This window comes from Rissa tridactyla, chromosome 8 (genome assembly GCF_028500815.1).
Source record: "Rissa tridactyla isolate bRisTri1 chromosome 8, bRisTri1.patW.cur.20221130, whole genome shotgun sequence".
Classification (NCBI taxonomy): Eukaryota; Metazoa; Chordata; class Aves; order Charadriiformes; family Laridae; genus Rissa; species Rissa tridactyla.
This window is the reverse complement of record NC_071473.1, coordinates 39,592,333-39,619,812: the sequence shown is the minus strand read 5'-3', so window position 1 is coordinate 39,619,812 and position 27,480 is coordinate 39,592,333. Positions and strand designations below refer to the sequence as shown.

General features: G+C 41.5%; 1 protein-coding gene across 1 annotated transcript; it reads right to left on the bottom strand.

Annotated features, from left to right (window-relative positions):
- Window positions 1–1,206: 1,206 nt before the first annotated feature.
- LOC128913969 (vitellogenin-2-like) lies at window positions 1,207–24,960 on the bottom strand. Its single transcript, XM_054212402.1, has 35 exons — window positions 24,891–24,960; window positions 24,756–24,776; window positions 24,496–24,647; window positions 22,767–23,018; window positions 22,043–22,204; window positions 21,807–21,955; window positions 21,084–21,234; window positions 20,790–20,947; window positions 20,528–20,693; window positions 19,516–19,641; window positions 18,960–19,178; window positions 17,766–17,983; window positions 17,098–17,195; window positions 16,676–16,800; window positions 16,463–16,564; window positions 15,777–15,896; window positions 15,500–15,689; window positions 13,630–13,723; window positions 13,331–13,516; window positions 12,653–12,797; window positions 12,309–12,531; window positions 12,046–12,221; window positions 11,040–11,651; window positions 10,529–10,579; window positions 9,554–9,643; window positions 8,247–8,459; window positions 8,008–8,150; window positions 7,476–7,614; window positions 6,809–6,944; window positions 6,182–6,368; window positions 5,763–5,854; window positions 4,591–4,688; window positions 3,713–3,872; window positions 2,195–2,356; window positions 1,207–1,325 (listed from the first exon to the last, which is right to left on the bottom strand). The coding sequence occupies exons 1-35, from the start codon at window positions 24,958–24,960 to the stop codon at window positions 1,207–1,209; spliced, it is 5,505 nt and encodes a 1,834-aa protein (XP_054068377.1).
- Between the last annotated feature and the right edge of the window lie 2,520 nt (window positions 24,961–27,480).

Below are 27,480 nucleotides of genomic sequence, written 5' to 3'. Positions count from 1 at the left end.
CAATTCGGTAGGATCACATTCTCCTTTTCATTAACAAACTTCAATAGAGAAAATGAATGCGTGTTCAGTCAGTAATAAAATTGGCTGGATGTATGTGTATCGATTGGGAGAATGCTGATGAATTAAGGCAGATACACTTAAGAAAGTACAATACCATTTCTGTTGAAATTTGGGCAAAACTCCTCATGCCAACAATCTCATTGACATCGATGGTCATGTCTACACCATCTCCTAAGGCAATTCTCTGAATAAAAAATTCACCCAGTGCGCATACTTGGCCTGCAAGCACAGCCTTAGGGAAAAAGAGAAGACATCTTCCAGATCTGCTGGAATCGTTTGGGCTCCAGCGCTGACGGCAGACAAGCACATCCCTCGCCGTCCCCACGCAGACCTGCAGCGGGTGGGCAGGAGGCTGACGGTGGCCACAGCGAGGGCTCATACTGAGCTCAGAGGCTGGGGCATCTCACCCAAAGTGCAAAGGTCTGGCTCTGCTTGTGACCCTTTGGCAGGTGGTGTACGAGGGTAACTCCACCGTGTCCTATTCAAAGACCCCTGATTCCCACTAGCTTCTCATGTGGTGCATCAGGAACATAGCATGTTCTTGACTCCCTCAGAGCAGCCTTGTCCAGAGGCATGAGATTCAGGCTTATTCCCTGATCTTGCCGTTCCCTACGGCAGCACTGGCCCATCAGGTAGTTATTGAGGGCACCACGGCTGCGTTGCTGCTGCAGAGGGGGCTGCATCACACAGAGGGGATCAGTTCCCGCTCCGGGTGCACAGGGTCCCAGCACCAGGGAAGAAAGCACTGGGGGAAACAAGCCTGGTACCACAGCTACCCAACCCGTATCCCCCATGGGGCCTGACACGGACACCTGCCTGGTGCCCAGGACAGTCACAGACTCAAGAAGTCTATGAAATGGGGAGTGAGGAGAAGCAACACAGACCTCCTCTTTCCATAATCAGTGACATAAGGAACCATTCACAATTTTTTCCATGCATGGATTTATTATGAAATCAGATATTTATGGACAATCACAACAGTTTCTACAATAATAAAGTTTAATACTTTAAATTACTTGGGAAGATTCCACACATCCTTAAACACTTAATTTAGTATCCCTGTTATTCCTTAAGATGAGTTTTCTTACACCACATAATAAAAACATTCAAGTGTGTCTGTTTTCTCCTGTGCTGCAAAGTACAGCTTCACGCACTGCAGTCTTCGTTCTCACAAGAACATGCTACGTGTGCATCAACAGTGTCCTGCATATCCTCCGACTTCTGGTCGAACTTTGTCTGTTTGTCCGTCAGGCTGGTAGCCGAATCTGATGGGGAACAAGAAAATGAAAAGTAAGGAGTATACTTCATTTGCAAGGTACAGCATTTACCATGCACTAGTCATTAATTACGGCAGGCTTGGCTTCTGCTCACTAGCTTACATATTTATATTTGTCTAAGTCACGCAGAGATGTTCTAGGAAGCCCACTTAATCAATAAGCCAGTTCTACCTTGAAAACTAGTACTTCCATATAGAGTTTTATTAATAATACATTTAGGAAATTACATTGTGGTCTTAGAGGAAAAACAAACTTGGAAAACAGGCATGAACCCATCATCGATATAATCTGTATCTATCTAATCTAATATCTTAGAATCTACAATATACCTGTAAAAAAGACATCCTCCTACATCACTGCACCTATGTGTAGGAATCCCGACCACACCTGCCCTTCTATTGCCTAAATCAGCTCAGTGAAACAGGATCACGCCCAAAGGCACCAATATATAAAAATATACAAGGGGAGGATCCCCGTGTCGGGGTGCTGCACAGGATCAGACGTGCCTGAATCCTCACCACCTGCAATACACAGTTTTTCAGCTGAATCACAATGCTGACTGTGCTGTTACCCTGCCCTTACCTTGTTAGCTCAACGGGAGTTCAGTTTAGATTTGAAATTCCGGTATAATGGAAACCGTAGTGAAATTACAACAGAAAAAGGTCTCTCTCACTAAAGAGAGTTTTACGTATTAATGAAAACAGGGAAGGGTCTTCAGTCAATACCACAGAGTAAGTCCATCCCTACCTGTGCGTATGTTAGACTATTCATACATTTCAAGTGGAATAACCGAGTCAAGCCACAATCTGTTTAGACTTTTGTGCAGCTGCTGTTGAGTAAGATTTCTGTTTACTCACCAGCTGGGAGACAGTGGAAACCAACAGTGACTGGAGTAGTCTTTGTGGCGGAGCATCCTTTCATACAGCGCAGCACGGGCTCTGTAGAATAGCACTTGGAGTCCACACCCGCAAGCTGAACTGTCTTCTCAAGCTTCACGGAGGAGCGTCGCAGTTTGCAGGCTGTAACACAAGCATTGGTGACAGTTTACGTGCTCGCATTCAACATCTTCAGGTCTTCCCAGAAGGACCCATCTGCCAACACTGCCAATTTGGAAACAACTTCCCTCTGTGAAAACTGTATTTTGACCAGGAGTGAAGCAGCATCACTGACTGTTAAGCTTTTCAAATCAGCTAATTAGATATGGAGCTAATTTCAAATGCAACTGTCTTATTTCTAGATTAGCACGTAGAATCAGAGTTTGATGTACTTTCTAATAAACATTTTTCAAAGTAACTGGCTTACTGAATAGCTGCAAAACCACATTCAAAAGTGTTAATTACTCAGCACTGTAAATAAAGGGGGGATTTCTTACCAAATAAAAATAATCACTAAAGAATTACATTATTACCACCTTTATTCAGACAGAATTGCTGCAGAGAGGGACCAAAAATCATTGCTGCCAGCCAGTAGTATTGATGTCATTTTGGATTCCCAGCACAAGCAGATACGAGTCTGTGAGAAGCTAAATGGACCACCATTTATTCCTGACTATGAGCTTTAATCTCTAAAATTCCAGCCATTTCCACCATATATTAAATGGAAACACAATATGTGGTCACTGTTAATCATGGGAATACTACTGTGTACATGCATGCGGACTCCATATCCATCTAAAGCAAGGTTGATGCCAACTATTCTTTACAAACATATAGCAGAATAACAGTCGATGTACAGTTAAACATGTAGAAGCCCTCTCCTTGCCAGCAGGACAAGTCGTCTTTACAAAGGCAACGTGCCTGTTGTCCTTGCAGCACTTCGGTTTGCTGTTGCATCATAACCTCAGCTGGGAGCACTGAGCACACCGTAAGATCCTAATCTACTGAAACACTTAAAATACAGCTTTTTTAATTTCAACCATGTAATTAGGTCCCTGGAACTGCTTGACAGGTTGCACTGGTTCAAAAATCAGATGGTCAGCCAAGGTAAAACAATTACTACTCCCTATCTGATTTTTTGATGCATCAAATACTGTCTGGAAAATGCTGTTGCGCTTAAGTCGAAGCATTCTGTGTGAATTTATACGCTTACATTTTTTTCTGACCATCTTCTAAAATACTTCAAAACTGAAACAAAGATTTTGTTTCAGCTTGGTTATTTAATTTCAACTGACTTGGGTTTTTTGGCTTGTTTGCTCCACTTGTAATTTCTTATTCCTTTCTAAACCGACATACTTTTAATACTTAATATAATTTAATAATGAACCCTTTTAAAATGCTTTCTTCAAAATGTTTACAGATTTTAAATTTTCTAAATTAATTCTACATTTTCTATATAACTGCAGAAATATTATATTAAATTTATTAGAGCTTGCATACCTCCCGTACAAGGCTTTTCTTCCAAAATCCAAGAATGCCCAAAGCTCACTGCATCTTTAGCTAGATATCCATTGGGCATCCGATACTCCTCTTCACATTCTGCATCATATTTTCCACATATTCCACACATTTTCCCTGCCATCCATAAAGCAACTTGAATCTTCAAGGAAAAAAAATCAAAACCATTTCAAGTTAAAAAAAAAAAATAATACTTACGGAGCAGATTTTTGCTATATAGGCCCCTTTCAGTATAAGTTAATACACAAACATTTAAAATCTCTTTGCTAAGAATTCAAAAGGGTCTGACAGTCAGACGCCAAACTCCTGTGGTGCTGCAGTGTCTTTAACTGTTAAAGCCTTTAAAACCTACTGTGCCAGTCTCGTAGGTTAAGTTATTAATAGTGTAGACTATTAATATAGTCTAGCTTTTGTCTGATGGATGTTTTCATAGTATAGGTGATAGATACAGTGTGGTTTACCGATTTCTGACATTCTCATTTCATATTGGTTTTGGAAGAATTGCCTTTAAAAGAATGGCTGCGTTTTTGCTGATTTAAACAATTACACAGCTGCAAGAACAGTGGACAGGAGCTGGAAGCTCATTTTTCTTGCAAATGCACCGCTGGCTCAGTGTGTGTACGCCCACAGGCACATTTCCCAACACACAATACAAGAATAAGGTATTTCTGTCGATCACTTCTACTCAGAAATAAAGAGCAGGACTGTGCGATCCGGTAGTTTCACCTTCCCTTTTGTGTTTTTTGGGCCCTGCACAGATTTGGTTTTGCCACTGCATGCTCTTGCACTCACACATACCAATTCTCCGTACATTCACATACATTCTCCACACCCGAGCATATGAAGAGGAAGAACTATACCCTGAATGTGTAGCCATCAAAGTACAGTTTCTCAATGCCATAGGCTGGGGCAACAAGTACAAGCCCTTGCTTTTCACTGTGGATCCACAGAGAAGCACCTAGAAAGAAAACAAAGTAAAGCAAAGCAAGACCGAAACCAAACCAGGCCCAGCCTAGCTTCTTTAAGAAAGAAAATAGCAACTGTCACGGTTCTAAAATGTTCTTTTCCTTGAAATTCCTCAATTGTTCTAGTCAAGAAACAAAACATACAGCAAAACAATGTAAAAATGTGTATGTATAGAAAATAAGTGTTTGTAAAAAGTTGGAAAACAATTTTAATGATCACAGATTTACTCCTTTTTCTTTGGGTAATTAACACATTCATATTTATTTCTAGAAATTGTTACAGAGCTGTCTATAATATCTGTAGAGCTGTGCAGATACACAAGGCCCTGAGTACCCTACATTGGAGTAAGGAAATACAGAGAACACCGTGACTCTCACTGGAGCCGTTTCTAGTACAATTATCGCTTCCCAAGTACATAACAAATAGGACAGAGCTCAGCCACCGGCAGTTGCTAACCCAATTTCAGCAAGATGTAGCCTGATTCATACATAACAGCTCTACAGTCAGGAAATACATGCATTGTAAGCCCTTGACTGCATAGCACAGAATGAAACAAGGTTCTCCTGTACCTTTCACAGAAAGTAAACTATTCCTGCTTTGAGAGAAGCAAGCAGGCTGTTTTTCCAGCTCCATATTTATTCCTAGCGTATTTCAGAATGCTAGTCAAATCCATACCTACAAATCAAATCAGGAATAACAGTGATATACAAGTGTGGTGAATTTTAGAAAAGCTCTACTTCAAAAAGTTTTGATCAAGCAAAATTTTCTAGTATAACCAAAACACTTCTCAAATGTGGAACTCAGCAGGAGCTGCAGTAATATACGAAAAGGAGGGATCTTCATGTTAGTTGTGTCTTGCTTAGTTTGGCCACTTAAAGAGCTTTACACTCTAATCAGTCTTTCTAAATGGTCCTATGCAAGTTAGAGAGATACACGTTCTTAAATATTAACCTTGCAACGAAAGGTAGGAATACTTATTGAATACAAACGGATAGATTTTTTTCTTTCTTTCTTTCTCCTAAAACGTCTGTGAAAATGAAACAACAGATGATGATGCATCACTTACCAGCAGATATGTATGAAACATTCGTGGTGGGGCTTTCCACCCCATCTACCAGCAGTTTCACCTGCCCGTTCACAGGATGCATATCAATGTCACTGTTAAGGAGAAGAGCGTTCATAGCCTGTTTGGAGCCCGTTCACACGCGTACAGCGACAAAGGCATTCTCCTGCTCACTAAATGTCACTGGTCACAGCATAAGCTCATTTCAACTACTTAAATGACATCAGGGGTATTCTTGTCACCTAAGATGCAGGGGAACATTGTCAGCATCACATCCCATGTGCATGGAAAGCAAATAAGGGAAATGCTGAAATCCCGTGAGCTGCTAACAGTTGCGGTGAAGCTCAGATCTACGCGCCTCTCATGGCAAACATGGACGATGTAGTCCCTCACGCTCACAGCGTCTGGCAGGAATTACTTACTGACTGCCAAGCTTGATGTTGATGGCTTTCAGGTTCATGGCTTCTTCAGCATTCCTCATCATCACCAGGAACTTCAGGTCAGAGCTGCAATCCTGAGCCAAGATGTGGTAGCAGTTTGCCGGCATCGTGTAGTTAAACTGAACGTCGTTAAAGGTTGTGATCTTGTTGTAGGAAACGGAGCAGCGAGCTGGTTAAATAAAATGCCAGTGAGTATTTGCTTTTCCAGAAAAGAAAGTCATTAAATGGCATATTTTGTTTTTAGTGGTATATAATTTTAGCTTTATATTTTTTCCACTATGTGACATTTTTGTATGGATTACAGGGGCTCTGGGCTACTGAGAACCCATAAATTCTAAAAAAGGCATGAAAAATACACTCTATCTAACAAAAAATAATTGCCAGGAATTTTAAATGTTATCAAATCAGATAATTGGCATCTGGATCCCTGAAATGCTGATGATTTCTGTACTACATGCACAATATTCTCTCCCAGTTGAACGGTCCTCACATTATTACAGCACATTTCCTAATTAACTGGAGATAAATAATCCCAGAAAAATTCAGAAGGTGCTTAAGTAACTCCGGACACTGAGGACGTCATGCTTCTGAACCCGATTAGACCCTGACCTTTCAAATTCTCAAGCACCGCAGAGGGGGCTTCAGCAAAGACGTTCCAGATGGGAGGCTGCAGCTCTGAAGCTGGTATCCTTGGACCTACAGGGAGTGACAGGGGAAGCCTCATGGCTTTTTCATAGAGGATCATCTGAAAAGGAATTCAAGAGCACGTTCAAAATACACTCGTGACAGGTATTCACAGCAAACAGCTGAGGTCAGCTTTTTCTCCTATTTGGAATTTGATTTCAATTTCTTACTTTGATTGACAAAGACTTTATATGAAAACAACTCATCTGACTCATTGTCCATGAGGTCTTTCTTCTGCCTGCAGTTTTCTCTCGCGGCGTGGCTCATCATTCAGATATTACTTGGGAAAGAATGAATTACTCCCCTTTAAAAGTGTTTAGGTGAACACTTCTGGGGCTACTACAGATGGAAACGCATGCCGTTATGAGTGCCCACAGCTCTCTCTTTTTCCATCAACAAAATCAGTCTATGAATGCTCTTGGATGTAATATAAAAAGGTTGAAAATAAACAAAAGTAGTTTTCATCATTGCACCCAAACTGATGCTTAGTTAATTTTTCTTTTAGAGAATTGACCCACTGTAATTAAAATGCAACAATCTCACTTTTCCACTAGGAAAAAATAGGAGAGTAATAATAATAATTAATAATTACATCAGGAAGCTTGATAATAATATCACATGTCCTTGGAGAAGTTAGAGCCACGATGACCCTGGCTTGTCGAGAAGGATTCTTGTCCATTTTTTCAGAGAACCCCAGCATAAATGCAGCCCCAGGGACAAACTCGTAAAACCTTCAGAAATTCAAATCAGAAAGATCTGGTGAAATAGAGAAGTGAAAAGCAAGACACATCCCAACCAAGCTGCCTCACATCCATGTGTAAGCAGCATACGGAGTCTTCAGGATCACTGGCTAGGTCCTCATGACCACTCTCTGCTTTACTGGTCAAATGTTCAGTGAAAGGCAGGATCTGTGCCTCAGTTTTCAGTACTTATGGCCAGTATAAAGAATTCCTGTACGTTACAATAGGATGGCCATGATCTCCCACTCAGCTTTTATGTCTGAAGGCAGTACTCAGACAGATCAGAGAATAAAATAATAGCCGGTACTTTAACTGTGGGTGGATGTTGATTTTTCCCAGTTGACTGATACCATGAACGAGTGTCACTAAAGGCTAAAACCTCACCATTCTGCTATGGATCTGACACTTGAAGGAACTTTAGGCCACTCCAGTTTCACTTGTGCAGCAGGGTGGGCAGCAAACCGCCCGGTTACCAACTCAGTTGAAATCTTGTAGTCCTGGCAATTCCGGCCCCATTTCAGGTAAGCCTTTATTGGAGAGAGAAACAGTCCATTGTTAAATGCATGGAACGTAGTTTTCCATGCTGATGCATACAGCTGTATATAACTATTTTTGAGCCTTACCGCTGCCTTGTGAGCATTGAGGACTGAAGCATCAGCACAGAGCTTCCACTTGCTTGAATCTGTGAGGTTTGACACAAATACCTGCACCCGGGGCCTGATGGAGTCAATATCTGCATATACCACGAGCTGGAGGCCTCCTATCTTCTTATCGTTGTGAATGCCATGAAGAAAAACGGCCAATACTGGTGTTTTAACATCTCCCAAAAACTTAGGCTAAGAAGAAGGGGGAGAAAGTGTGCAAGGAATATAATTATAAAAGAATTACCGTAGAACATTTTAGATGCAAGATCTAACTAGATAAATGAAAAATAAGCAACTGAACTGCAAATATAAACCAGCATATGTACCACACATATATACACGCCTATAAACTCTCATACCTATGTCTTTAATGTGCATGTGCGTCTGCATGCACAGATGGTTTTTATCATTGTATTTTATATGAGCCAAAATTTGCACCATTTCCTGAGCTACAGCTGATACTGTGGGAATATTCATATCATTAGGATACAGTAATGACTATATGAATTCAGCTTCATTGTCAATACCTGTCTATTTGCCTGTGAATGAAAGTGGTTCAATTTGACCAGCAGTATCAGCCATCAGTTGTATTCATCACTCATTCTCACAACAATAACATCCCCCAGCTGGTGTCCTCCTGTTTATCTGTCTGTTTGGTCTGTTGGCTTTTACCCCACACTTCATCTGTGAGCTCTGTGGCGCAGGCAGGTTTTGTGTTTGCACAGCACCCTAGCACAAAATATAATCCAGGACGTTGTCTTCAACATCAAGACCCCCTCCTCTGACAGCAGGGCCTTAAGCATTCTATGGCCTGCAATTCCTTCACTCCATCATTAGACTTAACTTCATCACTTGCTCCAGAGAGCAAGCCTGCATGCATCAGACTGGGTGGTGGTGAGGAGCCAAGGTGCTACATGTCACCTCTGGAGCATGCCTGATGCTGAGGCTCCTCTTAGCCTCGGCCTCCACTACCAACGTCCTTGCACTGGCACTGCAGCACCTCAGCTTCCCTCCTGGTTGCAGAGGTCATGAGATCAGTCTCTGCAGGCATTTGTTGGGTGGGATTTCCATGAGGGAAGGGTCATGATGCAAGTAAGAAGGACCCTCACTTCACTGCAGAGGAAAGTGTGCATGGGAACTATGGTGGCATGTCTCTCTTAATTGATACCTGAGAGTTGAGAATATTTCTCTCTTCCCATTATCCTAGCCGTACAACTACTGCAAGTGCACGCCCACTCTGACATTCTTCCAAGCTGTCGAAAACCCCTAAAAATGATGCAACTAACCCGGGAAGCAGCTCGAGATGAGGCATGACTGGATCTGGTAGAGGAGTATGTGCTGCTAAGTCGGTCAGCTGGGAGTTTCCTTTTTGGGAACTGCAAGAAGAAAACACATCATGCTCGAGCGGGTAACTTAAAAGCATGCTCGAAGAAATTGCAGTGAGTAGTGCTGCAGAATGCTCTCTGTCATGGCCCTTGGTGTTGGTAAACTTGTGTTTCAAACCCAAGTAGCTCCATGACTTGCGATATGCTTTGTCCTGCTTAGTACATGTGATCTAGCTCTGAAAAATCTTGTTTACCCAAATATATCTGACCCTTCAGAAGAGACAACTAAGGAACAAGTCTAGATGAGAATTCCCTGTGTGAAAAAACGGTGGACCAGAGCAAGTCTAATTGAACCAGCCTCTCAATTCAATATGAAAGACCAGAACTGATTCATTTTACTTCTGGAAGAGCCTGATCAACTGGAGGACACTGAATGGACCAAAAGAATAGAAAGGATCAACTGAATGGACAGACACAGCTGAACTTTTTACTTTTTGAGGAACACTAATATCAAGTACACTGCTCCTGGCTGGCTCACGTCCTAGTAAGAATATTCTGCTGAACTAAAGTACCATCCCAGTGTGTATCAACAGTGGTTACAATCCAAGAAACCGAGTGATCAAAGCCAGTCAAATGAACTAAGATCTTGATGGTAGGGTCTTTCTTCCTCCAGAGTGCGTCCCCAGTCCCTTGTACTGCTTTGGTAGAGCTTTGCATCTACTTTGCAGAGCCACAAATGGTATCACGTGCACAACATGAAGGAGAACATAGCTCTCCATCTTTACACATCTCAGAAGAACAACCACAATTGATTTGGTGTTCTAAATGTTATCAGTACTGTAGTTTTCCTCAACAAAGACAAGAAGTTGCCTTTAAGGTTTCCATTTGACTCATGACATATTCCATACTTAATTAACTGATGAAAGAATAACTCACCTCTTGTCTATGCGCTGATTTAAAGCGATACTGATAAATCTCATGATCGTCCTTTGAAAATGATAAAAACAAGAAGATTAAAAGTCTCAGAAGAAATGTTGCAATTACATTGAAATCTGAGCACTGTGAATTAAGTTACTAATTATCATTCATACATAGTTCTGTATGCCTAGTCACAAGCACATAATGCAAGACTTGAAGTAACTTATATAAAGCAAAATTAAGACAGAAACATGCAATGTATATTGACAGAAAGTAGTAAATTGCCAAAAAATGGTTCCCTGCCTATAACAAAAGTTTCACCAAACTTGTGGAAACTTTTGAGATGCTTTGAAGTAGACATCTGAGCCAATGATTGCAGGTGTGTTTGAAGAATAAATCTTGCAATTTTATGTTGCTAAAATTTACTGTGTCAACTCATACTTTTCTGATTTATGATGCAAAGCCAGCTGCCATCAGGAATGTGATTCACGGCCATTAGCAGCATCAATCAATTTACTGACAAAGTTACCCATATTTTGGAATATGTGCTGCCACTGCTACTGCTGCTGCTGCTGCCGCCACCTTCCAGATGTCCTGAGTGATGCCCATGGGTATGGTGACCCACTGACTTCCTGCTGCTGCTGCTCCTACTGCTACCTTTGCTGCTGCTACTTCTGCTGCTGCTGCTGCTACTTCTGCTGCTGCTGCTGCTACTGCTACCTTTGCTGCTGCTACTTCTGCTGCTGCTGCTGCTACTGCTGCTGCTGCTACTGCTGCTGCTGCTACTGCTGCTGCTGCTACCTTTGCTACTGCTGCTGCTGCTGTTACTGCTGCTGCTCTTGCTGTTGCTTTTGCTGCTGCTTTTGCTGCTGCTGCTCTTGCTATTTCTGCCACTACTGCTACTGCTCTTGCTGCTTGCATCTTTGTTTCTTGCTTGCTGTCCTTGATCATTCTTATCCTCATCTGCAGCCTTTTTATGATCAGGAGAAGCAGCAGCTGATGAGGAAGAAGAAGAGACGGCTGAGGAGGCAGAAGATGAGCTGGAGGGATTTTTTGCATTGGGGTCTGTCCCAAGCTCTGTTAGCATAGTGTTTCCTTTCTTAGAAGGCTGCTTCTTCTGGTGTCGTGTTTTATTTGCAACCTGCAAAAACAGTTCAAAGAGAAGTGCAAGAGAAGGGATCCATCAGGTTCTGTATTTACAAAGTAAAACTTCTCTGAGTGTCAGACAAGCTGCTCACATCAGCCTTTCAAGGAACAACAACAACTTCCCTGCCTCACCCGCTGCAGAAGCTGCAGAACTGCCTTAGATCCACTGCGCCCAGCTGAAATCTCACCCAGCATGGAGGAGCAGTCCCAGCTGGATGCACCCCATCGGATCAGTCCCACCAGATGTGGCACTGGCTGACAGGCCTGGCACTGGCACTTTTCAATAGCCCCATCCTTGCTTTCCCACACCAGCTTTCCACATTGAACTTCAAATTCTTGGCTTCATTTATGGCAAAATATTCCCCCCTCCCATGCTCAAAGTCTCTTACCTTGAAGACATTTTCAATGCCTAGAATCTTCTTCAGTTTAGCTTGAATGTCCTCATATGGAGATGACTCATCCTCTTCCTCAGACTCCGAGTTTACCACATGAATTATTTTGGAAGCTGCTCTGGATCCTGCTTGAATCTCCAGCTGAATTTTGTCAATATCGGCATCTGTTTGAACTACACACCAATTGCACACATTAGAAGGTTACACTGCTTCAAATAGTACCAACAAACCCAAGACAGCAATAGCACTCAATATTGTACCTGGCATCAAGACTATTTTAGCTTCATGTTCTCCAATTAGTCTGTGCAAATATGTATTTTTTAGGAAACTGGCATCTCGTGACCTTCTGGAAAAGCAGAGCTGACAACCAAGACGATGCAGTTTGATGCAAATGTCTCGTTTATGAGTTTTTCTTCCTGTGCCATGGCGAAGATCCTCTTGAGAGCTATAAGCATGTTTCCTTGGCTCGCTGTCAGCTTCTTGCTGTGTTGGAGATGAGTATGTGAATACCACTGGGAGCATATCATAGGCAAGAGTAAAACTGCAGACATGTGCAGCACAGAGAGGGTAAATATTACTATATAAGCAAAAAGGAATAGGTTACCATTGTGAAACCTTCACCGGAAGCTCTCTCTGATGGTTTGAAAGGTTCTTCCACAATATTTGATGAAGCACCTTCTGGGAGAATGGAGGTCCTCTTTTCAACACCTAGTTCTCCGATATTTCTTGATACAGCAAAAGCCTTGTGTCTGTTGAGATATGCGCAAAAAATGGTAAATTATTCCAACCCCTTGTCTTTGGATTAAATTAAGTATGTCCCTGTCAGTATCATGTGACAGCACAGACATATGTTGTTTGAACACAGGGATTGCATATGCAACTATAAATTTTATTAAAGACAAATAAGAGTTCATGACAAACATCAGTTCCTTATATCACAGGAAGTTTTCAAAATCTGGATAAATTTTAAAAAATTTCCAAAACATGGAAGGCATTAATTTAAAAATAAAAATTAAAAACCCTAAAAGACAATAAAATTATAAACAAATAAAATTTAAAACCACAAATTAGTAAACTAAAATAAAAGTTAAACTCCTAAATAATTTTGGTAGCTTTTGACTTTTAACTCCTCTATTTCTCTTTCTTGGTCTACATCCCAAACATTCTGCTGCACACTGAAAAGCCACTCTGCCTATCTAGAAACCTCAGTAGGAGGTGTCCGTGAATAGTGAACTTTGTAAGGTTTCAGCAATGGAAGTATTCTGAAGTAACGCTACCATACCTTCCAACCACTATCTCAGTTTCCTCATGGCATGGATTTGTTTCAATCTTAATATTTTTCAATTTCATGTCTATCTTGGCATCAAACTTCATTGGCACTCTTGTCAGGACCTTGCCTCGAATCTCAACAGCATGTTGAAAGTATTCTGTGTTGACACCCATCGTTGCCACTGTATGTACGTATAAGCTGAAACAGAGTGAAGTGGTCAAATGCAAGAAAGGTGCTCTTTTTTAACATGTGGTTCTGCCTTTTCATAAAGAAACCTCCATCATGTGTAAAGACCTAGAAACCTGCCATACCTTGGGCTTATGTCAGACCGAATCTGCATGGTGGATTCAAGCAACTGGGAAGGTCTAAAATCTCCAGTTAAAGGGGGGGTTATTTTTCCATCAACTGCAAACGACAGAACAAAATTTAAACATGGTAAAAGTGAAAGAAAGGATTTGAATTTCAGCACGACAGAATTTTCACGAAGAGATAATATTTTTGTTAATACCACAAACATAGCTGGAAAACAAGACAGACTTTGGGGTACATGAGATCTTTTATGAGTCTGAAAAACACTGAAAATATCCAGAAAGTTTGTTCTGTAGGCAAGGGTTCTGATGCAGCATATTGAAAATAGAAATAAAAATATAGTAAGAAAATAAAGAGCCAGTCCAAACGAAAAGTTTGTTAATTAGTATAACATTAAAATTTCAGAAAGGTGAGGAGCCAGAAGACAGAGTGAGTGGTGGGCAACCAGGCTAAACAAACCCTGCTCTCCAATCTTTTCTCACATCAAGTGTGAACATCTTTCTTGTACCGTGGACCCAAAACTGGACATTATACTCCACATGTAGCCTCAGATGTGCTAAATAGAGGGGAGAAACAACTTTCGTGCTAGCTCGGCTCTTGCTATTGCAGCCAATGATGCAGTTGGCCTTCATCACCACAAGAGCACACTGCTGGTTCACTATACCAGCTTGTCCTCCAGGCCTCCCTGGCCCTTTTCTGCAAAGCTGCTTTCTGTCTGGGTGATGCCCAGCCTGTACACTTGCATGAGTTATTCCATCCCAGGTGGAGGACTTTGCATTGCCTTTGTCAAATAGCATTGCACTGCTGTCAGGCCATCTCCTCCAGACTCTCAGGGTCCCCTGGGGCAGCAGCCTGACCCGCCAGTGCAGTGACTGCTCCCACCAATTCTGTCATCATTGACACAGGCTTCCTGAGGGTGCCGTCTGTTCCAAAGTTCAGATTGTTAAAAGAGAGAATGAACAAGTGCTAATGACGGAGGAACATTGCTCATAACAAGCCACCAATTAGACTTTCATCTGCTGACAACTCTTGGAGATCAGCAGTCCAGACAGCCTTCACTCACTTTGTAGCCCATCCATCCAATCCATACCTCTCCAACGTGGCCACAAGGATGTTATTTAAAACAAACAAACAAAAATAAAAATAAAAAAAATCAAACAAAAAATAAAAAACACCCAAAAAACAAGGGGTAGGGGTTCAAAGATGTTATTAAAACAAACTAACAAACCAAAAACCAAGAGCAGCAAAGAGCGGACACATACGAGACTTCTATAAAGAGCTCAAGTGCATGTACTTCACCCTCCATTCCTTATGTGGTGTCAGCAGAAGGAAAGGTCAGTTTTGCCAGAATTAAAAGTCTGCTGCACCACAACTGAATTAACTTCTTGATAAGTATTCATGCTTGCATACTTATTCTTTAAAAACAGAGCGCTCTGTCTCTTTTCACAAGCCCTCTTCTCTTCCTGCCTTCTCTAACATTACTAGTGGTTCTCTTTTCTTCTCTGTTTAAATCACCATTGAATCCTGCTTAGCATGTGTGTGCATCCCTCAGCAGCCACCTCCTTCTGCCCATGTCTGTGTCAGCTCCCAAAGTGGCTCTTGTTTTTTATGGCCTAGAATGCTGTGACCTTTCTCTCTCTGGTTTCCCAGATTCTCACTTCATTCTCTCTGTCCTCAGTCCATTCAAAGATGAGTCAGAAATCAGCTGTGTCCAGCTTCTCTTCAAACGTCTTCACTACCTCCCCTCCACTACAAAAAGTAGTTCTTTTTCTAAGTTACTATTTTTCCACTTTTTTCTCCAGCCCCTCTCAGCCCGGCCCTCTCATCCCCTGCTCAGAGCTCCCACACCTGATCTCGTCCTTCCCAACTCACCATTGACTGCCGCTCGTGCCAGAGCGGTGATGTAGGACCCGTACTCCAGTGGCAGACCGGTGCAGGTGGGAACGATGTATCGCAGCTCTCCCAGCCACACCGGCTGTGTCCACTGTCCTGCAATGCCATTGCGGATTTGGCTGGTAATTCTCTTCATTGCTGCGTTCCTATCAGCGGGTTCTAGCACAGTCTGCAGTAAAAACAGAGATCCAAGACGTTGGGATATACAAGTAGAATGGTGTCAAATCTTGCAAAGAAAAGTAGGGGTCCCTGGTACCTTCATAGCTTGATGCAGGACTTCCTTATTGATGTTGACGTAGGCCAGCTCTTGGCCAAATAGTTTCAAGTAGGCTGATATCAAGGGGGCTTCTGTTGGCAGCTCCTTCCATCCCAGCAGCTAGGGAACAGGTAAAGAAACAAGCAAAGTTCCTTTGCGCAACACTTTAGAAACCGTAATTCAGCAAGATGATCAAACCCATCCCTGACCAAGCTGCAATTTTCTATTGCTGCTTGCTTTTCTTTTGTGCTTCGTAAATAGCACAGCGTCACTAATTCAGACTTGCTCCCTGTCACTGAGATGCCCCCGAATAGCCTTCTGTCCAGCCTTTTGTATTCCGGTGCAATAGCATTTACGTAGAGGGTCTGGGCCATTAGTACCACTAAGCCCAGTTTGAAATCACAGCCACAAATCACCTTTTCTCTTGAAGACAAAGGTATATTCTTGCAAAATGCCTGCCCTTCCCCTTTCCTCCGCAGGGCAGAGTGAGGGTTTGCAGAAACTGCCTCAACCGTCCCAGGAGGGATGTCCCCTACAGTCCCACTGCAGGTCTCTCCTTCACAGAAGTACTCGAGCTGGCTGATAGGCGGGTAGTTTACCTTGTGAGACAGGGCTTAACTCGTAGGAGAAGCCTCACTAAATACCCCTTCATATAACCCACATATTGCATTACTGAAAATACCTACCGCTTTTCCAATCTCCTTTATCTTTTTGTATGTGGGATATTCAGCAAACGGGATATTTCGTTTCATGATGACGTCTGTGAGGCCTTCCACGCGGACACCAGCCTACCGAAAGAGCATGAGAAGGAGCAGTCTGAAACATAACTTACAGAGATGAAACTTTGTGGTCAATTTTAATTTTAATTTGTTTTATTATCGATTTAGGCAAATACTTACCTCCACCAAGTCAGCCACTGACCCTGCAGTATATGCCATCAGCTTGGAAATTATTGCCGATGGGAACATCGTTCCGGGGCTGTTCATAACAAAGACATCTCCAGCAGCACCAACTTTATAGTTATCTATGGCAGAAGTAAACAAAAGACACATACTTTTCCTAACCATTCTGCTTATCATTCAAGATCGTATTTCTGCAGCTTTTTCCATTGCCAACTCTAAGATATATAATTACATATATTTTAACTGTTTAGGCCCAAATTAGTAAATGGCTACTCATGCGCTTTTAAATATGTGACTGTCACATTTAATTCAATTTCTTATTGAGGCATGAATGACATATTTCTCCAAAGGACTAAACGTCTCTTAAGAATGAATTTCTGAAGTGAAAGTTTCCTGGTCGCTGAAACGCTTTTACTCACCAAAGTAACCACCGATACGTATGACCTTGCTATACCGATAGCTCAGCCTGTCCAGTTTGGGGGCCAGCAGCTTAAGGGCGATATTGCAAGCCGAAGATCTAAAGAAAATGAGAAAGGTAATCATACCCTGAAATAAGCTGCACCCTGTCGGAATATAAACTGAATTCAATTTGTCCACACACGCAGTGCTCACTAACAGGAATGTAACAGAACTTATTAGAATCATAGATCATAGAATGTGTTGAGTTGGAAGGGACCTTTAAAGGTCATCTAGTCCAACCCCCCTGCAGTAAGCAGGGACATCTTCAACTAGATCAGGTTGCTCAGGGCCTCATCCAGCCCGGCCTTGAATGTCTCCAGGGATGGGGCCTCCCCCACCGCCCTGGGCAACCCGTTCCAGTGTCTCACCACCCTCATTGTAAAGAGCTTCTTCCCACTGTCTAATCTAAACCTGCCCTGCTCTAGTTTAAAACCATTGCCCCTCGTCCTGTTGCTACCTGCCCTTGCAAACAGCCCCTCCCCAGCTTTCCTGTAGCCCCCTTCAGGTACTGGTAGCCTGCTATAAGGTCTCCCCGGAGCCTTCTCTTCTCCAGGCTGAACAGCCCCAACTCTCTCAGCCTGTCTTCATAGGAGGGGTGCTCCAGCCCTTCGTCCCTGTCTCTACTTACACGTTGTACATGTACGGCAACGTGCTCTTCGACAAAGCCTTCATGTGGGAATACACGAAACTGGCCACTTGCAAATTGCTCTCCTTCATTGCCACGTTAGCTATTGTTGTTATTAAAGGAAGGGCAGGCCTTGTCTCAAAGATAGCAGCACAAGCCATCATTCGCACTTCGGGGGGAAGCGACTGGTCTGCAAGGATCTGAATGAGATATACCTGCACCTGCAGAGAGAAAACAGTGTCTCAATTAGCAATAATTGAGACTTTTTTAGCAGACTGGATCCACACATAACTGGCAAGAAATATGGGAGAGGGGGACATTGTTCTACACAAAGGTTTCCTGATCTTTTTTACTGCCTGGTTCCCCATTGTTTTAGTAAGGCAATTGAAGGGGCCATGGAGGAAGAGCCCCATGGAGAAGGGCAGCACTGAATCTGAAACAAACATCCAGGTATCGATGTATTGGGCCAACCCACCACAACCAAAAAGACATCAGCGCAGCTTTTTGCATTACTGACATTCAAAGGCTGGTGAATAACTTCAAATGAAACAATGGTAGATAATAAGATAAATCCATTCTCTGGAGCAACCCCACTGACCTGGTGAGCATGCTTCACTATTTTAGACCGCTTTTTAAAGGGGAGCTTCAGCAGCTCACCAAAGACAGTCCGAGTGGATGCTGTCTCCTATAGCTCCTGTATCTAAACTGTCTGAAAGGCAGGAGTCTTGCCTACGCCCTCTGCACCAGCTGTCTCAGCGGGATGTCAGTGGTGACTCATCCAACCCCAAGGGAAGGGTCTGAAAGAGGCAGAGCAATGTTGACATTTCGCCTAGGAGGTCAATAGAAAGTGTGTCTCTCTCCTCTTGACTATAAAGGCAGGTGAAATTATTTGTCTGACTTTTAGGTGTCTAAATTTCCACCATATATAACTAGCACAGGACTTAAATGGTTATGACAGATGACTAAAGAAACACTGCTGATATCCTTCTGGAAGCTTCCTACTGACTAACAATTATTACAGCTTAGCATAAAACATCAGCTAAAATATAAAATTGTATTGTGTTGTTCTCAAAAAATAATCTTTTTTTTTTTAAAACACGCTGAATCCACAGACATGATACCATTACATTCATTACCCTTTACAGTATACGTTCCCTAATTCTCTAAGTAAAGAAATCTCTGGCAGATCATACTTACTGTTTTGGGGTCCTTCTGAGCTATTTTTCTCAAGGCCATTATGGCATCAATCTGAATGTGGGTGGGGATATCAGAAGCGCTGGATGAAGATATGGGCAGGAACTTCAGGATGCGCTTGATGCTGGCTGGCTCTCCCATGTTACCAATGCACTTCAGAGCCAGTTTCATTTTGTCTTCACGGCCCCTGCTGATAGCGTCATCTGCCAGGTCATGGATGGGCTATAGGCAAAGCACAGTTCAGTCTTATCTTCCTAATGTAGAGATTGACCACAGTGTTCCCCTCACCCACCCAAAAGCCTATTGCAATAAACAAACTGGTTTTAATAAAATTACTCAGAAATGACTTCTCTCAGGATTTTACCTTCCAATGTGAAAGCTGTGGTTTCAATGATGAAGCCATTATCTACCTCAGTAAAATGATTCATTGCCTTTGTTCTGAAGGAGCCCTATGAAATCTAAGTACAATTGCCATTTTTATACTGTATCTTAAAAGAATTAAGCTAATGTAATGAACATTACTAAGCTGTTAAGAACAACCTGAGAAAAAAACACCCACCTGAAGAGCTTCTTTGGGACAAGCTGAGATCTGAGAACAGTATCTGTTGACCACAGAACTGTATCCCAAGCAGGCAACTTGCTGAAGCACAGGACTTTTCTGAATTCGAGAACTGGTCATTAAATCCTGTGGGGAAAAAAGGGGAAATAACTTATTTGGTATTTAATACAGTGCTCGACATAGCTTTCAGACCAGGAAGATCATCAGAGCTTGTCTGAGGGGAGCAGTTTCATAATGATTATTGTTCACATCTAAACAAATTAAATGAGCTTGTAGACATTTTATTTGCAACTTCACTTAGGAGCTTAACTCCCCACTAGTTTCAATACAAATAAGCATATATATATATCAAGTTTACATAGCATCATTTTGATTTTCCTCAACTGAGCATAACACTGAAAATCCAGAGATTATGGGTAAACATCAATCTGTAAATAGAGTATCCTTAGAACAACGTGTAACTCAATTATACTAATGATGCATTCTCATATAATATCCTTTTTTTCCTATTTGAGAAGAAGAATATTGACTAAAGATGGGGAAAATCCTATTCAGAATAAGTTATTCATTATAGTGTCAAAATATTTGAAGTTTGCACTAATACTTTCACTTGCAGCACTTTACAGTTTATAGGAATAGTTTGTAATCAAAAGAGCTATTCAAATGACATAACATACAAATCACCATTTGTTTCATAAGTAAGAGATTGAAGTGGACGAAGTTTTGCAGTTTGTAGAAGGTATGAAATGTGATCCCAGCAAACTAAAATGGGAATTGCGCTCAGAAACTGTTATGGGCGAATGACTTCTGTATCCATGTAACAAAATGAAGACACGGGGCTGTGTCTCCTCTCATGTATGTAGCGCCAAAAGAAATTCCTGGTTCAACATTTGCACAAAATTGGTATACATCAGAGGGGAATACAGTCTCTCAGGTACTTTATAATCAAGATTGTCATTAATTATAATTCCTTTTGTTATCAGGTCAGAAAGATTCACACAGATTTACTCACTGCTGCTATTGGAACAGTGTCTTCATCAGCTCTCATTGAATGGAGAGCAAAAGAAACACTTAGAAGAGTCTGAAGGTAGTTAATGTCATCGTTGCGAATTCTGCTCTTAATGAATTTGAGTGCTTCTGTAGTGCCTGCAGCAGAAACTGCACTCAGCAGCCATCGCCTGCAAGCGGGGTAAAAAAAAAAAAAAAATCCTTAAATTTAGCTCTCAATTCTCCAAAAATGGAAAGGTTTCTTATAAGCTGATACAATGAAATACCTGTAGCGGGGTTTATCTGAAGCTTGTCTCCAGATGGACTCAAGAGTATCAGCACTTGCTACCCGGCAGAGCTGGACGAGCTCCAAGAATCTGTACGGAACATCGTAGTGGAAATCTTGTTGGTTATTCTGGACTATGTGTTGCAGTGTTTCTACTATCTGTTACAAAACATGAGAGAGAGAGAATACGTAATTAAATCCTCTGTAATTTATGATCATTACTCTTTTATTGTTGTTTTGTTTGGTTGGTTTTTTTTAATTAGGAAAGCAATTTGAAGACCTAAAAATACTATACCCTTTGCTCGGGGTTTTTCGTCTTGATTAGCTGCAGTGGCATCTGTGGCAATACGGATGGGAACTGGTAACGAAGGCTTCCGTAGTTCTGCATGGAAATGTCTGGGGCGCTCCCCCGTTCGCTCCTCACTTCAAGCAAGGCGAGTTGTTGTCTGTCAAGAGACAAGAACGAATTAGCTCTCTTCCTTCTTGGCTGTTTGTTGGTTCAGTGATACTGTGATGGTAGCAGTTTTATTCTTTAATCATTTTTCTTATAACAGTAAAAACTTAGTTTGCTAATGGATAAAGTCTTCGCATTGGAACAAAAGAGTATTAGAGTTATCTGCAATGAAATAGCTTCTGAGGAGCTAAACCACTGTCTTCTGAATGAGAATTATTGACAGTGTAATCAATGATCTTATTTCTATGTGCACCATCTTCCTCCTGGCACTATAAATTAGCCCTTTTTCAGGACAGAGTAGTAAAGTTGCGTTCTTATGGTATAAGTGAGCAAAAGAGCTTTTTTCCTTCTTTTCCATCTGATTGTAGCACCAGGTTTCCCAGGGTACAAAGAGAGAATGGTTCAGTGAATTTTTAGGAGTGTGGAAACCCCAAGTATGAGCGCTCACAGCTTTACCCAACTGCTGTGGAGCTCAATTCCCATTTCACTTCAATTAGGGGTGAAAGGGACCGCCGGAATCTGTAATTGTGCTCACTTTGTGAAGCAAGCCCGTGTCCCACCTACCTTGCTTCCATGACAGCAACACCCGTAGGTTCACTGAGTGGTGAGATCTGATACACCTGCTGCGACACCACTTCTGTGATCAGGGTACCACTGTCTGACTGCTTCAGTTTGTAGGAGAAAGCCGTGGTCCCTTTTATGAGCCTTCCCTTCTGGAGGAGGACAGAGAGACCCAAAGAGTGAATGGGAAGAGAATGGTCAAGCCTGTAGTTAGGACGATCTTTTCACATCTCACGTACCATCATGTCGACAGGACAAGGGTAGATGTAAGCCATTCCAACACTCTTTATCACTTTTTCCTGGCAATTATTTTGGTCTACAGTTTTGGTAACGGAGACTCGGCTGTTCTTCCTGTCTTCCTGGATGACGTACCTTGTGTGGCAAACACCTCCAATGCCAGCCTGTGCACATCAATAGAGATTATGAGACTTCCCAGTTATATCAGGATTCCACTGTGTGAGAAGTTTTACTGAATGAAGATTCTGAAGGAGCAGTAGGAAGGTAAGGACCTACTGAACAGTCTGAATTATGTTTTGAAACCTGTTACCATGACACACAACTAATCCTATTGAACTAAAAAATAGACATGTGAACACTCCTCAGTCAGGGGACTGAGTTTAAAATGAAAAAGTAATCAATTAATTAATATCAACAATGAACAAATAAAATGGATCAAGCAGCTGTATCACAAGGAAGCCATATAACAAAGACAGGCACAGCTAATAATTCTTTTTTCTTCTTCAGAGAGCTGTATGTTAAGTCTTAAAGACAGATGTCTTAAAGAGAATCCAGCTCAGATGATTCATTCAACACATACACAAGCGTTTTCTTCTATGTGAATGAAAACTGTCTTTTTTTGATGAACATTTCAAAGTAGATGCAAATAAAGAGAAACTTGAAGGAAGAGCACCTGAAGAGAACACATCCTTTCAATGAAGTAGTTTTAGAATAGAATAAACAAACCTCTTGCAATTCATACACATTCTGTGACTTTTTAATGGTTATCTGCATCATGTTCAGTATTCCTCTCACTATGTTAATACACATATCGGGGCAGTCTTCTGGGCCATAAATGTTTCCAATCCGTCCGCTATTGTATTCAAACTTGAAGGGCCGGGTAAAACATGAAGAAACCGCCTGGGTGATTTTGGAAGATCGAGTAAACGGGTCCCTGGGCCAGATGCCATTGTACTCCTCGAACTGCGGAGAGCGGATCTGGAAGGAAATTAAGAAAAGAGACTTCCGTGAATAAAATTACTTTGGTACTAAATACGCAAACAGATTGGAAGAAATCAACATGATCGCTAGTTATATACTCTTTCCTTCCAAATGTAGCCTTAGAAATTCGTACAGCAGTTCATTCCTTCGTCTTTTCCTTGCACTGTTGTAAAACCATTGTACAAACCCTGTGGGCTCAGCAGTTTTATTTTATCTTACAGAAGCAGTTCACATATCACTATTATCTCCCAGGGACACTTTAAGCATTTAACTTGCATTAACCGTATAGGAAGAAAGGCTGATTCAAAAAGTAATTAAAAAAAAATCAAATAAAATTCTCCTTATTTTTTCAGCCTTAAAATAAATTTTCTGCTTTAGGTGAAATTTAGCATTTAAAAAGTTTATATCATTCTAAATGTCAAAAAAATATAGTTTTAGAACGTTGCATTTTAACTCATAGCCTTCCAATTTATTTTTTTTTAGTAAACTGGTTGGTATATTTGATTCATATTTGTGAATTGCTTAAATCAACCTATTTTTTTCTAATAACAAGCAATGTATTTAGAAACCTTCCCCCCCCCCATACTGAGACACAATGTAAATCAGAAGCAATTTCAGTAACTTTGGCAAAGTCAGTGCCAGTTTAGGTGCCCCAGAGCGCAGCCTGGTGCACGCTATAGAAGAATTTTAGGATGAAGACTACAGTGTGAAATGCAAGCCCTAGCCCGTAATTTTGACACCTTGCCCTCATCGAAGAGAGATCTCCAGCTCAACTACAACCAGTGAGAGCTCTGTCACTGAACTCAGTGCCCAAAAAGAAGCAGCTCTGATTTGTAACTAAATTAAACAGACAAATAAAAGTATTTTTCTGAAACATACTTATTTCAGATGGGTCAGGTCCTGTCTCTATTGATGTCGGCAGAGGCATGATTTCACACGCACAGACCTTTTACTGCATTACCCAAACACTAAATATTATTACATGCTCCTTGCCTAAGCCTTTCATTTTTTAATCCGTCTTTTATCACTTATCACTTTTTATCTTGAGCTTTTATCACTTTTTAAGTCTACATTTATTAATTGCCTGCATGACAATGATTTTACATACCAATGTAAAACAGAAGTTGGGAATGTGTGATGAGACTAAAATCGAATCTTAAACTTGGAGCAGGCTTGAGTTAGAAATAACCGTTTTCTAACAGAATGCCCGATTTTGGCATCTCTATTTTCGACACAAAGTCTTGAGGAACACTTGCTAGGAACAATTTCCACAAAAAACACTCGGAAATGACTGGATGCCAAATCACCCGTCACTTCTGAAACTTCAGGTTGCAGATCATTCTCTGACATCTACAGCACTGAGCCTCCAGTTGCGTTTCCTACAGCTCTCCTAAACCACAGATTACCCAGATGTGATTATAACTGTGATTTATAGTTCACCGTCATGCGGTAGGTTTGGAAGAAGACACGGTACCTTGAGGAGGTAAGTGTTCTCTGACAGCCCACTGATCTCTAGTTTGCTGCTGAAGCGCACGCCAGCTTTGGCGAAGCTTTTTTCTTGAAGGCCATTCAACACCCAGCCCTCATAACTGTACAAGTGGCTCTTTCTGCTGCTGAATCCAGGGTCTGTGGGGAATAACGGCCATTTTCACAATACTTGCAAACATGTTCTAATAAGTAGAAATCACAACAAAGAAGTCACTGAAAGAGGGTTATAGAAGGAAATGTACTTACCAATGTCAAACTTCTGGCTACCTGCAAAAGGAGATGGAAAACCAGATGAGTAACGTTTAGTCTAGATCCAATTGTTACCACAGAACTTAAGGAAATTTTGGGAAAGAGAGATGAAGGAGGGAGATGCAGGCTTACCTACGAGGGTGAGCGCTAGTGCAAGTATGATTCCCCTCATAGTGAAGGCGAATGGGGTGCTTCCGGACATGGTGAGACTTTTATGGAAGAAAGCTCAGGAACACGTGGCTGTGTTCTGCTGAATTCTCAAGTTTTTTATCAGTTTATGTAAACACTTCCCTTTTTGCAATCATACTTTCTCTTCAGATGGAATAAAAGAAATCAAGTCACACCTTGGCATCCCACCCATTTTCTCATATAAGCCCTTTGCTGGGTTGTTTATAAAAGTTTCAACTTATCCTAGGAAAACAATTTTACTAGGTCGGTTACAATAACAAATTTACAATAAACACATTACTTAATTTCCTAGATCATGTCATGGGTGGCTGCTGGTATTTGGTCCTGCCACAGATAAGGTTGATTTTGCCCAGGTTATGCTGACCTGGCGTCTGACCCAAACTGTTATCTCACTGACAGTGACCCAATTAGCAAAGCACAGTCAGTGTCACACGTGTCAACGGTGCTCTTTCTCTCCCCTCAGCATTGGTTTACAGCCACCCCCGTAGACAGGAGACAAGAACAGATAAACCCTTGCTATTTTTATATGTGCACCAAAGCGCATTTAACATCCTACTGAAAACGCATATATATGGAAAATATATATTTATTCAAAGAAACCAGGGGATCAGTGTGTCCTTTCAGCTCCGGTCACACTGACCAGGAATATTTTTTTTAAATGAACAAAGATTTCATAAGCAATCTGTAAATATTTTGTCTTCCAAGGTAAATGACAGCTAAGCGCGAACAATTAAAACCTGCAGAGACTCTTAGCAGCCAAGCCGGGGGGGATGGGAGTGCGGGTCAGCTAGAACTTTTGCATTTCCCGAGGAGCCAAACACAAAATGCAGCCAAGTACCTGAGCCAGTGTCGGCCTGCAGCCAGCTTCATCGCCGATTTACACCGAGAGCCCAGAACGCGTCCACGCAAGCGGTCTGTTCGAGAAACGTCGGGGGCACGGAGGCAAGGGGAGATGCACAAAACACGCTCGCTCTTTCGGAGCATGGTGATAGATTGGTAATCACAAAAAGGGAGGAATTACTTCTGGTCAACCTCCCAAAGAAGTTACAGAGTCCTCCAAAGTGAGCTGGGCGGCAACTGCATCAGCAAAAGAAAAAAGCAGGAAAAATGCACAGGGGCTTCTGAGGGTATTTCTGCGGGGGTAACTTCAGGCAATGCAATAAACTGTGGGCTTTAAGTCACACAGAAAATGTGAATCGAATTCTAATTCAGCATCTATGACATACTGGTTATTCAGTCACTTTATTTCTGTTCCCACAATACCTGTGGTTATAAGATTAACCACAGGAGTGCAATTTCTGGCAAACACTATTTTAATGATCACAAATTAACATTTATTCCTTATTCCAGCAGTTTCTATGGTCTCCCACTTGCAACTGCTCTTCCTGGTTGTCAGTCCCACAAGTCTTGACTTTTTCAAACAGTTTTCGTCTGGGCTGTAAATCCACCGGGGGCTGTGCAACCCCCAATTTGGGAACTGTCATCCAGCTCACTACAGAATACTACATGGCTGCACGGGGGGGGGAAAAACACTAGCAAGAAACGTCTCCTTTTTCATTATCAATCTATTATTACATTCAAGAGAACAAGCATGTTTTGTGCCTCAGGTAACAAACATTTTGCTACGATGTTGGCAGCTCTTCCATACAATTGTGATTAAGTTTTATCGTTGAACATTTCTTTAAAACAAGCTTACCTGTTATGCATTCCACTTGTACGTCTTGTACAACTCAAAACTTGAATAGAGGAACATGAGTACCATGTCAGCGTGAAAACCACAACACAGTGTTGGGGTTTTTTAAATTCTTTTTTAATTTTTCTAATTACAGTGCAACTTTGCCATGCACAGTGATCATCAGAGATCGGATATATTGTCTGAAAACAATAAATAAATCATTGGATAGTTTTGGGATCAGTTTTTTTGGATCCAACTATATCAGCCTTTCATATCTTGCCATCTACTTCTCCTGCAAATTAGATGGGGGTCGGGGGTGGAAGGAAAGAAAGTAAAAGCAAGGTGTCTTACATGTCTTCACACGCAAAAGCTTTTTGGTAACTGCAAATTAAAAAAAAAAAAAAAAGGCAGCACAAGTGGTAGTTCAGCTAATTTGACATACACAGCATTGCCATTACCCTGTAAATACTTCTATTTTCCTTTCAAGAATAACCTGTTTAAATTGATATTATCTTGGGGATTTATTAGTTACCTTGGCCCAGTTGAAGCATACATAGAATAATCCAAAGCCAGGACATGATCTGATTTTTTTTTCATACACATGGGAATATTTTTGTCCTGCTGCAACTGAAATGAAGCAAGTCTGCAGAAGCTGGTGGAAGCAGTTCTTCACATGAGGAAGAGGGCCATTTTGTAGGGAGAAAGTTTCCATTTACTAATTTTTGCTATACAATCTGTTTTGCAAAAGCTATGTTCTATCATCCTCAACCACTGCCGATGAAAGGGAAAAAAAAAAAAATTAACAGCTGTAATCTAATCCTGGAAAGTAAATTCTCATACCTAATCAGACCGGTATTT